Source organism: Canis lupus, chromosome 5 (assembly GCF_011100685.1).
Source record: "Canis lupus familiaris isolate Mischka breed German Shepherd chromosome 5, alternate assembly UU_Cfam_GSD_1.0, whole genome shotgun sequence".
NCBI classification, from domain to species: Eukaryota; Metazoa; Chordata; class Mammalia; order Carnivora; family Canidae; genus Canis; species Canis lupus.
Window position 1 is genome coordinate 64,268,022 of NC_049226.1, and position 13,478 is coordinate 64,281,499.

The following is a 13,478-nucleotide window of genomic DNA, read 5'->3' on the forward strand; positions in this document are numbered from 1 at the left end:
TCTCCCTCCTCCTGTGTCTCTGCCTCTCTCTCTCCTTCTGTGTTTTTCATAAATAAATAAATAAATCTTAAAAACAAAAACAAAAACAAAAAAAAACCAGAACTGAGTTCAGTTGTAGTACACCCAGCTGGTGTCACAGAGAATTGCTTGAGGTTAAAATCCCCACGCATTTGGGGACCAGAGGCAGAAGACATACTCAGGGGTAAGGTTCACATAGGAAGGAAGAACTGGGTTTTTCTACTCAGGATAACTGAGCAGATTTTCTTCTTCACCCTTCTTCTGAAGTTAGAGCTCAGGATACCTTCAATGCATTTCTCACTTATGTTTTTTCATATATGCATAAACATGATATATGGTAAAGTCTGTTGAAACAAATCTAGATGTGTTCTTTCAATTTGAGGTGACAAGAAAGCCTTGAGTCATTATTTGATTGGCTTTCTACAATTCATTATCAACAGGAATGAGCCAGCATTAGTCTACTCACCCCACCCCATGGTTCACCGATGTGAAAACCCTACAGCCCTCTGTCCACTGCTGGCTCCCCAGCCCCATGCTGTGTCAACCAGGCTTGGAGGTATCAATCCTAACCTTAAGTTGCCCTAGCCTTAGCTGGGAAAAAAAAAATCTTGTGAAATGGTCACAAGAGAAGACACAGAGAGACTCAGTTAAAAACCAAGTTTAGGGATCCCTGGGTGGCGCAGTGGTTTGGCGCCTGCCTTTGGCCCAGGGCGCGATCCTGGAGTCCCGGGATCGAATCCCACATCGGGCTCCCGGTGCATGGAGCCTGCTTCTCCCTCTGCCTGTGTCTCTGCCTCTCTCTCTCTCTCTCTCTCTCTGTGTGACTATCATAAATAAATAAAAATTAAAAAAAAAAACTGAGTTTATTGGGACACCTGGGTAGCTTAGCAGTTGAGCATCTGCTTTCGGCTCAGGGCGTGATCTTGGGATTCAGGATCGAGTCCCACATTGGGCTCCTTGCAGGGAGCCTGCCTCTCTGTCTCTCATGAATAAATAAATAAAATCTTTAAAAAACAGACCAACCCCCCCCCCCACACAAAGTTTATTATGTCCCCCAGTCTTAGACACAGGAAATAAGGCAGGAGGGACAGCAAGCTTTCCATCAAGGTCTTTATTGTGGTTTTCTCAGGGAAGGCTAGGCTAGGCAGTGTAAACAGCTCGGAGAGGGTAGTCTGAACAATTTGGGTGGGCTCTGGGCTACAGGAGTGGTCCTCAGTTGCCTGGCACCTGGCCATGGATGATTAGGCAGAAGAATACTGCCTCCTGGGATTGGAGCCAGATGGAGGAGCTCTGGCTCTGGGGCGGGTAGTCTTCTAGAGGGCATGCTCCTGTGGGCCTTTCATCATCTCTAAAGTCAGCGAGTCTCTCCCCAGCCAGAAAGGCTTTTTAAGATGTGAAAACATCATAATGCACAGAAAATAGGTTTTGTAAGTTATCACTTATGTGCATATGTTTATGTATCCAGTGGAATAGTACACAGCCATGAAAACAAACCAACTGCAGCGCAGCACAACGTGGATGAATCTTACAGGCACAGCATCGAGGGAAAGACACCACAAAAGACACCACCTCCGCAGAGGGCCCGCCGCCTGGAGTCTCAACACCTGGGACACCTGGGCAGGTGGGCGGCTCTCGGGAGGCACCTGCAACCGTTTACACTTAGTTAAAGTCAGTGTCGCTGGCCGCGGCCTGTGTCCGCAGGGGCGGAGGGTCATCCTGCCGCAGTCCCCGCGGGGACCGAACCGACTCCCAACAGACGAACCAGGCCCGGCCCGCGCGTTTTAGCGTCTTCCCGGTTCTAGCTTTGTAGGCTTGTTTCTTCATGACCAACTCTCAGTCCTTATACGCAGGAATAATGCACAAGGATTCCGGTTTTCTGGCACTCGACGCCACTCTGCATCCACACCGCCAACCGCAATCTTGTCCTTTGTGCAGGACTCCCACACCTTCCTCCCGGGCTTTTGCCACCACCAACATGGCGCCACACGCCACCCCCAAGATGGCCGCGGCGCGTGGCCTCCAGCCCAAGGGGGTGGGACCTGGGAGGCGCCAGCCAATGGGGAGGCCGCGCGGGCCGCAGCCAACGGGGAGGCAGCGCGGGCCGGTTGCCCCGAGCAGCTGAGGGAATGCTGAGTTCCCGCCATGTCGGACTTGCGGACGCAGGATGCCGCGTCGGGCTCCAGTTCGGGAAGCCGCAGGAGGACGTGGGCCGAGCTGCTGGGTAAGAGGGCGCTGGGGCCGGGCCCTGAGATCCCGCGCCGCCCCAGCCTCCGCCGCCGGGCGCCAGGCCCCTGGTCCCGCGGTCTCGGGCTCTCCCCCGCTGCGGGGCCCGGCAGGGCGCAGCGGACGCCGGGGGCGGTAGGAGAGGTGGGCACGTGAGAGTGGAGCCCAGGCGTCCAGGAGCGACACCCAGGGACGACAGCTGGGCCCCCGGGATTCCTGGCGTTCGTGCGGCGCTGCTCGCTGACCCAGAGCGCACTTGGGTGTCCCCAGCTTCCCCCCACGTGCCCTTTCCTGCCCCGGACCCCCACGGGCCAGTGTGCTCTGTCCCGTTGACAGTGCCTCCGTCTCTCCTTAGCTGGACCCTGGGGACCTGCAGGTCCGTCGTTCCATGAGCTGCGCCTCAGGTGGGGGTGGGGTGGGGCTTTCCGGGTTCACGCGTCCCCTGGTGCATGACCTCGGGGCGGGAACGTGGCCGCGTCCCTGCACAGGGCTCCTCAGGGCTGCTGTCCTATTGTGAACTGCTTTCCCCCCAGCGGGACGGGTCGAGAAGCAGCTGCGCGGCCCCGGGAGGGGGCACAGGCTGCAGGACTCGGCCGTGCACCTCCTGAGACGCCACCTGAACCTGGACGACCTTCTGCTTGAGGTAAGAGGGCACCGGTTTGGCCTCTGAAAGCAGATTTCAGTTGGGGGTTTTGCCCCCCCCCTGCCACAGCGTCATCTTCGTGGAGACGCCTGAGAAAAGCCTCAGGAGTATCTGGTAGGAGCATCCGTTAAATGTTGGCAGGGCAGGGCGGGAAAGAGATGGGGAGCATTTATTTCTCTTTGGAGAGATCAGTAAGTTCAGAGTGAATTTAGTTTTTCTCAAAAAAACTTTGGTAGCTTTCACTTTAAAAATGTCTACCTCAAAATATTTGAGAATAGTGCAGTGAGCAAGTGTTCTATACACAGATTGTTTCTATGCTCACACAGCTTGAGTTTTACAAAGAGAGTTCTTTGTGTTTGGTTTCCAGGTAGAAGGTCCAGCATGTAAAACACTGTGTCTCAATCAGTTGGGTGATCCCGGGGCCTCTGCTAATCTTTCTAGTTCGTTCATAGGTAAGAGCTCATTTTCCCTAATAAATGGAGTTATGGAGGAGCCTTATGTAAGGTGACCTTGATTTGCTTTTATTTTATTTTACTTTTTTATTTTTATTAATTTACATTTTTTTAAAAGATTTTATTTATTTTATTACACAGAGAGGAGAGAGAGAGAGAGAGAGAGAGAGAGAGGCAGAGACACAGGCAGAGGGAGAAGCAGGCTCCATGCAGGAAGCCTGACGTGGGACTTGATCCCAGGTCTCCAGGATCTCGCCCTGGGCTGAAGGTGGCGCTAAACCGCTGGGCCACCCGGGCTGCCCAATTTTACTTTTTTCAAAGGTTTTACTTATTTATTCATGAGAGGCACAGAGAGAGAGAGAGAGAGAGAGGCAGAGACACAGGCAGAGGGAGAAGCAGGCTCCAGGCAGGGAGCCCGATGTGGGCCTGGATCCTGGGACCGCAGATCATGACCTGGGCCAAAGGCAGATGCTCAACCTCTGAGCTACCCAGGCGTCCCGATTTGTTTTTAATAAGCAAAAAGTTACATGCCTCAGGTCATGGCTTGCCACCTCCGTGTCAAGTTATGAATTGCAAGTCATGTTCTTATGACTTGATTGGGGTGTTATGAAGTTGTTATTTATTTATTTATTTATTTTTAAAGATTTATTTATCTATTCATTCAGAGAGAGCAAAGAGAGAGGCAGAGACACAGGCAGAGGGAGAAGCAGGCTCCATGCAGGAAGCCTGATGTGGGACTCGATCCTGGGTCTCCAGGATCACACCCCGGGCTGCAGGCGGCGCTAAACCGCTGCGCCACCTGGGCTGCCCCTGAAGTATTTATTTATTTATTTATTTAGTCAGTCAGTCACAGAGAGAGAGAGAGAGAGGCAGAGACACAGGCAGAGGGAGAAGCAGGCTCCATGCACCGGGAGCCCGATGTGGGATTTGATCCCGGGTCTCCAGGATCGCGCCCTGGGCCAAAAGCAGGCGCCAAACCGCTGCGCCACCCAGGGATCCCTGAAGTTGTTATTTAAAAACAGTGTTTGACTCAAACAATATTTGACTCAACGTAGGACTGAGAAGCAGGAGGAACCAAAGTGTCCCTTGGAAAAACATGGGACATAACAAGTACCTCATTGACAGAAGGATATTTCTAGGTTTAAGAATATTTCAGGATATTTCATTGTGAGGATATGAGATTGGGGAAGTTTTTTGGGGATAACAAAAAAATAAGTTACTTTCTGGCCATTCACATTTTTATTACGAAATGACTATCATTTCAGAAACATATCAACTAATTCATTAATTTGTTTTTTTTTTTTTTAATTTTTTTTTAATTTTTATTTATTTATGATAGTCACAGAGAGAGAGAGGCAGAGACATAGGCAGAGGGAGAAGCAGGCTCCATGCACCGGGAGCCCAACGTGGGATTCGATCCAGGGTCTCCAGGATTGCGCCCTGGACCAAAGGCAGGCGCCAAACCGCTGCGCCACCCAGGGATCCCCGTTAAAGGTGTTTTCTTTGGGTAGTAGAATTACTGGATCATATAATAATTCTGGTTTTAATTTTTTTAAAGATTTTATTTATTTATTTATTTATTAAATATTTTATTTATTCATGAGAGACACACAGAGAGGGAGAGGCAGAGGCACAGGCAGAGGGAGAAGCAGGCTCCATGAAGGGAACTTGATGTGGGGCTCGATCCCAGGACCCCGGGATTACGCCCTGAGCTGAAGGCAGACGCTCCACCATGGAGCCACCCAGGCACCCGTAATTTTTGAGAAACTTCCATACTGTTTTCCACAGTGGCTGCATCAGTTTTCATTCCCACCAACATCACACAAGGGTTCTTTTTTTCCACATCCTTGCCAACAGTTTGCTTTGTATGTTTTTGAGACTAGCCATTGTGAAAGCTGTGAGGTGACATCTCCTTGTGCTTTGAATAGCACTTCACTGATGATGAATGAATGGTGTTGAGCATATTTACCTATGTCGGCCATCTGGATGTCTTCTTAAGGAAAATGTCTATTCTGTCTTTAAGGCTCTGCTTTACGAGATCAAGCCTCGAGACTGGGTGTCCCAGTGGCCGTGCTGTCCAGCCAGACAGTTGCCTCCAGCATCATGCAGATCTGTAGTTCTAATGGTGAACCCACCCACAGGGTTCTGCTGAACGCAGAGCAAAGGGTAAGACACGGTGATTAACTGTGCTTACTCATTACTTTAAGCTATTTGGGAAAATAGGACATTTCTATAATGTTGTTTCAGGTATTTGCTTTTTTTTTTTTTTTTTAAAGATTTAATCTCTCTTTTCAGAAGAAACTGTCTTCTGTGTTGGAGGTGGCTCAGTATTTATTAGCACATAGTATGTTCTCTCGTTTCTCCTTCTGTCAAGAACTACGGGAAGTACAGGTAAATTTGACATTGTAATTCTGACTCTAGAGGTTTCTCAAGCCGTGTTCTGTTGATTTGAAAAGACAGTAGGGTCCCGATGTGTTCTTAAGAATTTTTTTTTTTTTTAAGATTTTATTCATTCATGAGAGACACAGAGAGAGAGGCAGAGACACAGGCAGAGGGAGATCTTAGGGATTCTTAAGCATCTCATTAATCACAGAGTTGGGGGGGAAAAAGCATTTAGCAAATGCCTCTATGGGTGGTAAAGAAGTACCTTTAATTACCATATTTGCCAATATTCACCCATCATTAGTAGTATTTGTTAGAATGTACCACAGAAACATGTTCTTCTCTTCTTCTTCTTCTTCTTTTTTTTTTTTTTTTTTTTAAGATTTTGTTTATTTATTCATGAGAGACACAGAGAGAGAGAGGCAGAGACACAGGCAGAGGGAGAAGCAGGCTCCATGCATGGAGCCTGACGTGGGACTCGATCTTGGGTCTCCAGGATCACACCCTGGGCTGCAGGCGGCGCTAAACCTCTGCGCCACCAAGGCTGCCCACGTTCTTTCTTCTTATGTATAATTATGAATAATTTTCCATGGTAGTACTCTAGAAAATTATAATATGAAAAATTATTTTTATTCTTCTATGAAGCATTTTGAATTCAGTAGGTTTATAGATATTTGAATAGTTGAAAGAACTTAAGGTCCACAGGTGTCCAGGCAAGAGCAGGGGGTCGGAGGGTCCTACAAGAGGCTTTTTAAGAGTACTGGCAGGCGCATGGCATGTGAAGGAAGAGTGCCATATTGGGTGAAGAACAGGACAAAGTAGGCATTGGGGCATAGAGCTGACTTGAGCAAGATGTCCTGGGGGCAAGGGTGTCCGAGCTTCCAAAGGGAGGACCTCGCTGGGGTAGGAGAATAAGAGAGACACAAACATGGTTACAATGCTCCTGTGCTGAGTCCAAGAGTCTGAACTTGTTCTGGAAACTGCCAAAAGCCACCACGGAGTTCCAGAGAAGAGATTGACATGTCCAGTTTACATTTTGGAATCTCATTTCGGCCACAGTGGAGAAAGTCCTAGAAGCAGGTTAACTTAGAGCCTGGGCAGGATGCTGGCAGGTGGAGAGATGAAAGATGCTAATGAGTGTCTGAAGACTTGGTGAGTTTTTAGTCAAAGCGATCGAGTATGTGTCTTAGGTTGTGCTTGTTACTCACTTAATTTTTTTTTTAAAGATTTTATTTATCTATTTATTCATGAGAGACAGAGAGAGAGACAGACAGACAGACAGGCAGAGGGAGAAGCAGGCTCCATGCAGGGAGCCCGACGTGGGATTTGATCCCGGGACTCCAGGATCACGCCCTGAGCCAATGGCAGGCACTAAACCACTGAGCCACCCAGGGATCCCCCTACTCCACTTAATTTTTAATAGTGTACAGGCTACACATTTTGTAGGAAAATGTGTGCATGAAGGACTCATAGTACTATTTTTTTCTTCAGAATTTTTTGTTGCTTGAAGCTGTGTGGCATCTTCACGTACAAAACATTGTGAGCCTCCAGGAGCTGTTGGAAAGGTAGTGTATCGTTGAGAATTTAACATTACCTTAGTAATATATGACTTCTTTTTCGTAATCTAGTGTATTATGACTTATTTATATATCAAAGCCAAAAATAACTGAGAGATTATCTTCCTTCTTTTTCTTTTTTTTTTTTAAAGATTTATTTATTTATTCATGAAAGACACAGAGAGAGAGGCAGAGACACAGGCAGAGGGAGAAGCAGGCTCCTCACAGGGAGCCCGATGTGGGACTCGATCCCAGATCCCAGGATCATGACCTGAGCTGAAGACAGGCGCCCAACTGCTGAGCTACCCAGGCATCCCCCCTTTTTTTTTTTTTTTAAGATGGGTGTGTGAGGGGAGTGGAGGGGGGAGGGGCGGGGGGGGGGGGGAGGGAGGGGAGGGGAGGGGGGGAGGGAGGAAAGGAGGGAAAGAAGGAGGGGAGGGGAGAGGGGGGAGGGGAGGGGAGGGGGGGGCGGAGGGGAGGAGTGAGGGGCAGGGGGCGGGGAGGGGAGGGGGGGGGAGGGAGGGAAAAGGAAAGGAGGGGAGGGGGGGGGGAGGTGAGGGGCGGGGAGGGGGGAGGAGGGGAGGAGGGAGCGCGGTAGGAGGGTGGGGAGGTAGGACGAACAGAAGAAAGAACGAAAGAAAGCTAAAGAAAGGTGACAGCCGGTGGAGTGAGGGGGGGTTATTGATGGAGTTGGATTAGGTAGGGAGGGGTTATCTCTGATGCTATCTTCCTATCCTCTACCTTCTCCTCCTTCTCTCCCTTCTTCCCTTCCTTCCTTCCTTCCTTCCTTCCTTCTCCTTCCTTCCTTCCTTCCTTCCTTCCTTTTTAAAGATTTTTAAGATTTTTATTTATGAGAGACAGACAGAGAGAGAGAGGCAGAGACATAGGCAGAGAGAGAAGGAGGCTCCATGCAGGGAGCCCGATGTGGGACTTGATTCCGGGACTCCAGGATCACACCCTGAGCCGAAGGCAGATGCTCAACCGCTGAGCCACCCAGACATCCCTCTTACTTCATTATTTGAAGAGAACATTATTATGATCCAAGTCTTTGTCATGCACAAACTTGAAATATTTTCTTTGTATAAGATATTATGGGATAAATTTTTTTTTTTTAAAGATTTTATTTTTAAGTAATCTCTACACCCAGTTGGGACTTGAACTCACAGTCCTGAGATCAAGAGTCATATGCTGGCTCATACTACCTGAGCCAGCCACGTGCCCCTATGATAAAATATTTTTAAAAATTAGGCACCTGGGTGGTTTAGTCGATTAAGTGTCTAACTTCGGGTTGGGTCATGGTCTGAGGGTCTTAAGATTGAGCCCCAGGTCAGGCTCCTCTGCTCAGCAGAGAGTCTGCTTCTCTCTCTCTTTGCCTCGCCCTCCGCTTGTGCTATTTCTGTCTCTCTCTCAATCAATAAAATTAAAAAAAAATAATTAGGGATGCCTGAGTGGCTCAGCGGTTGAGCACCTGCCTTTGGCTCGGGGTGTGATCCCGGATTCCCAGGTTTGAGTCCCATATCAGGCTCCTTGCTTGGAGCCTGCTTCTCCCTCTGCCTGTGTCTCTGCCTCTCTCTCTCTGTGTTTCTCATGAATAAATAAATAAAATCTTAAAAACAAAATTAAGAAAAAAAATTCAGAAAAGGGGCACCTGCCTGGCTCAGTTGGAAGAGCATGAACTCTTGATTTCAGGGTTGTGAGTTCAAGCCCAATGTCGGGTATAGAGTTTACAAAAAAAAAACAAAAATAAAAATAAACTTTCTAGAAAAAAAATTTTTTTTTTAAGATTTTATTTATTTATTCATGAGAGACAGAGAGAGGCAGAGACACAGGCAGAGGGAGAAGCAGGCTCCATGCAGGGAGCCCGAAGTGGGACTCGATCCTGGGACTCCAGGATCACACCCTGGGTCAAAGGCAGGTGCTAAACTGCTGAGCCACCCACGGATCCCCGAAAAAGGTTTTCTTAAAATATTTTATTTGAGAGAGCATGAGCAGTGGGGAGAGGCAGTGGGAGAGGAACTCTGTTCCAGGACTGTGGGTTCATGACCTGAGCGAAACGCAGATGCTCACCTTCTGAGTCACCCAGGTGTCCTGAAACTGCTGCTATTTTGTTATTTTACTCTTACTGAACTTCCCCCCCACCCCCCTTGAGTAGTAGTTAGCTACTCCAAATAAGCTTTTTGATGATGATTATTTTTAATGTCAGTAGTGGTCTCCCTGACACCGCTCATGTGTCAGCAGGCCCTGTTGTGACTTCTGGGAATGGCTCAGATGGCTGCCAGCTGGTTCTCAGTGCTCAGGCTTTCTAGTGAAATGAACGTGGAAGAAAAGGGCCTGATAGATGATGGAGTGATGGTGAGCAGTGTGCTTTGTCCCTAGTCATGCTGACACACAGGCCATAGTGGCGTGGCTCTTCAGGGACCTGTGCCTTCTGTGTGAGCAGATGGAAGTGTCCACGCAGGACACAGACATCGCCCAGGCTATGCTTTCTGGTAAGTTCACACCAGGGACAGGTTCACGGGCAAAGTGTAGATCTGTGGGAATACTTTTTGCTGTGACAGTCTGAGAAACAGGACAGCCCCACATCACTCATGTGGGAACTTGGAACAAAACCAGCCCAATCTGGACCTGGTGCCTGTATCAGCTTGCGCTTGAACAATGTGCACGCTTTAATAAAGTCAGTCTGTTGACCCACTGTGTTTGGGGCCTATAGCTGGTATGTTTAAAATATGCAGACTATGACCTGCTGAATTGGGAGGCACAAGCTACCCACATGGGGTTGGCAGGTAGCTTCTGCAGCATCTGAGCTCCCACTCTGGGGAAGTGAAAACCTCTAGAGCCATGTTGATTGGATGTGCAGCTTCAGTCCACTCGGGGAAAGGAAATCAAGTCATAGGAATTTGTTACTTTCAGATCCCAGAAAAGGGGGTAAAATGAGCAGGAAAGCTCACAAGCAAGTGGGAGATAGACAGCAAGCACCTGTTCCTTAGAAGGTGGTTGCGCCTGAGGTCACGGACCTTTTGTGAGCTCAAGCTCTAAGTGGTTATTTTAAAAGGTGCCCAGGAGAAGGAAAGTATTACCTGGCAAGTGTGCCGAGCTCACGGCTTGATCTAAACGTCAGATTCAGGGAGAGGGCAGAAGCGCCATGCCATCTTGGGCAGCAGCTCAGAGTGACTATCCTTTTGTCCCACTTGCGTTTTTCTGGGTGCCTCCCTTAGAGTGGGCCTTGTCGCTGGCTCTTCTCTGAGCCAGCAGATTCTTGCCATTGCCAGTAATACCTCAAGAATGAAATCTACAGGGATCCCTGGGTGGCGCAGCGGTTTAGCGCCTGCCTTTGGCCCAGGGCGCGATCCTGGAGACCCAGGATCGAATCCCACATCGGGCTCCCGGTGCATGGAGCCTGCTTCTCCCTCTGCCTATGTCTCTGCCTCTTTCTCTCTCTCTCTCTCACTGTGTGCCTATCATAAATAAATAAAATAAAAAATAAAAAAAAATTAAAAAAAAAATGAAATCTACAAATAAAATATTAGATGAGAAGTGGAATGTTCATTACAGTTAGCTTATGAATCTTTTCACTTATTTTTTATTTTATCTTTTTAATGAATTTTTTTACGTTGCAAAAGATGTGTTCCTTTTTCCTACAACTTTCTTGGTGATGAATATGAGTTCCTTACGGTTCCTGAATCCTGTAGTATGGGCTCAGATAGTTTCCTGCCTTGTTCCCCAGAATATGTTTCTGGGTCCTTGTACAACAGCCCTTACATTGTTTAGGAGATTGGCTGGAGAGACAATCCGTGTGAGGACCTTAGATGCTCCTTTTGTTTTTTTTGTAGATTTTATTTATTTATTCATGAGAGACATAGAGGCAGAGACACAGGCAGAGGGAGAAGTAGGCTCCATGCAGGGAGCCCGACGTGGACTTGATCCCGGGTCTCCAGGATCCCTCCCTGGGCTGAAGGTGGCGCTAAACCATTGAGCCACCGGGGCTGCCCTAGATGCTTCTTTTTGTTTATTTTATTTTTATTTATTTTTTTAAGATTTTATTTATTCATGATAGACAGAGAGAGAGAGGCAGAGACACAGGCAGAGGTAGAAGCAGGCTCCATGCTGGGAGCCTGATGCGGGACTCAATCCCGGGACTCCAGGATCCCGCCCTGGGCCAAAGGCAGGTGCCAAACCACTTGCTCCTTTTTGTTTAAAGTAATCTCTAGGGCAACCCTGGTGGCTCAGCGGTTTAGCGCCACCTTCAGCCCAGGGCCTGATCCTGGAGGCCCAGGATCGAGACCCATGTTGGGCTCCCTGCATGGAGCCTGCTTCTTCCTCTGCCTGTGTCTCTGCCTCTCTCTCTGCATCTCTCTGTGTCTCTCATGAATAAATAAATAAAATCTTTAAAATAAATAAAAATAATCTCTATATCCACCATGGGGATTAGACTTTTTTTTTTTTTTAAGATTTCATTTATTTATTTGACAGCACAAGGAGAGGGAGTGGAAGAGGGAGAAGCAGACTCCCCACTGAGCAGGGAGCCCAATGGGGACTCGATCCCAGGACCCTGGGGTCATGACCTGAGCTGAAGGCAGATGGTTTACCCAGGCACCGTGGGGTTCAGACTTAACTCCAAGATCAAGAGTCACATGTTTCCAACAGTGGCAGCTAGGTGCCCCAGATACTACTTTGTTTTAAGAGAAAAATCCTTCCCATAAACTTGATTGATTATAAGTATTTCCCTTTCACATAGAGTGGCAAGAAGCCGAGTGTGGTCCAGGCAGGGTTTGGGTTGGTTCGCTTTGTGTGTGGGATGTGGAGTGGGATGGGCTGATATGGGTCCTCACCCTTCCAGTTGTTGGGAAGCAGGTAGTCAGCATGATCCACAACTGTTTGGAGACCACAGTGCATCTGAATAATTGGGTTTTGTGGTTTTCAGATTTTGTGCAATTGTTTGTTTTGAGAGGATTTCAGAAAAGCTCAGATCCAAGAAGAAACATGGAGCCTGAACGGATGGCGCAGGTATGAGGAAAAGTAAATGAAGAGTCTGGAATTGGCTCATTACAGAAGTGGAAGTTCCTGGACCATTGGCCCCACATTTCAGTCTATAAGGTTTGATAGGAAATTTGTTCTGTTACTTTCCTGGGGTGCTTCATGAGTACTGTCATTCCCCGCGTCTGGCGGGCGTGAGGAAGTGGAACAAAGCAGAAGCATCCCCTGCCGTGTTCTAGTTTGCATGGTTCTTAAGGGTGAAGGCGTTTACCACAGCCCAGAATCTGAGGGAAGAGAGAAGAGAGCTTTTTAGCAGCAGAACTTCTGCACCAACCCCGTGAACCCTGCAGGGGCTGTGGGAGGCCAGCACTGTGTGGTCAGGGCCCTGGGCCATGCTGAGAGAGGTCCTGGGGATCGCAGTGGATTCTTCCAGAAAGTCTGCCTTTTCACTGGCAGAGTCTCCCTAGTTCGGGGTACCGTGTGGAGGCACTTTCTCATTTTCCCGTGGGGTGACCGCTGGTTTGCTTGGGTGATGCACGGAGGTGAGTGACAGTGACTCTTGTGTTCTATTTTGACAGCTCGCCATTGCGGTGCTTCGGAGGATGCTGATCTGTGAGTCATGTGCTGTATTCTCCAGACTGGGCAAGAGCTAGTTTGCTTATTAGGGATTCTCAGGGTTTCCTGCCTTTCCACTTCAAGTATTCACCTGAACTTAGCCTCTACTGCTTCTCCTGGGTTTTAGTTCTTGGTGGCTATGCATTTAATCTCCAGAGCTGTAAATGATAACCAGTTTAACGGTGAATTAGGGAAGTGGTTTACTGTCTCTGTGTTTCCATTGCTTTAAAAGGCTTGAGTCTTTGGTACCTTTAGGATGCTTGGAGGACTTGTACCTTTGGGGCGCTTAGAAGGGCTACAAGGTCTGTTATTTGGAAATCATTACCTGATTTGTCTGGTGATACTTGGTCAGGGATCATTTTTGATGGACTTTGATGCTGAGCTGATGTGTTTTCTCTTCCCACCATCTGTCCTCAGTTGCTCTCGAGGCTTTGGCCACTGGCCTGCAGGATGAATCCCCAGTGTACAAGGCGGTGAAGTGCTGGTATGTCCTGGGGGCAGGCCTGCTAGTCATGTTTATGGGGTGGTGCCTACTGTCTTAAAGGTCCTATGTATTTGAAACACTCCTGAAGTATCAGTGGCTGATTCCTGAACATACGTTCTGCCATAGTGACG

General features: G+C 48.3%; 1 protein-coding gene across 12 annotated transcripts in view; it reads left to right on the forward strand.

Annotated features, from left to right (window-relative positions):
• Window positions 1–2,104: 2,104 nt before the first annotated feature.
• Window positions 2,105–13,478, forward strand: part of FANCA (FA complementation group A) — a 62,219-nt gene continuing 50,845 nt past the window's right edge. For 10 of the 12 annotated variants that reach the window (XR_005359908.1, XR_005359910.1, XR_005359909.1 and 7 more), the window contains exons 1-10: window positions 2,105–2,239; window positions 2,775–2,884; window positions 3,252–3,336; window positions 5,360–5,502; window positions 5,632–5,727; window positions 7,210–7,283; window positions 9,651–9,763; window positions 12,196–12,278; window positions 12,827–12,860; window positions 13,281–13,347. Coding sequence is in view for 8 of the 12 variants with exons in the window: in XM_038537987.1 (XP_038393915.1) it covers window positions 2,161–2,239; window positions 2,775–2,884; window positions 3,252–3,336; window positions 5,360–5,502; window positions 5,632–5,727; window positions 7,210–7,283; window positions 9,651–9,763; window positions 12,196–12,278; window positions 12,827–12,860; window positions 13,281–13,347 (884 nt within the window). In the remaining 4 variants the exon portion in view is untranslated. The remainder of the gene's footprint in view (window positions 2,240–2,774; window positions 2,885–3,251; window positions 3,337–5,359; window positions 5,503–5,631; window positions 5,728–7,209; window positions 7,284–9,650; window positions 9,764–12,195; window positions 12,279–12,826; window positions 12,861–13,280; window positions 13,348–13,478) is intronic. The other 2 variants (XM_038537986.1, XM_038537985.1) reach the window with 1 other exon arrangement.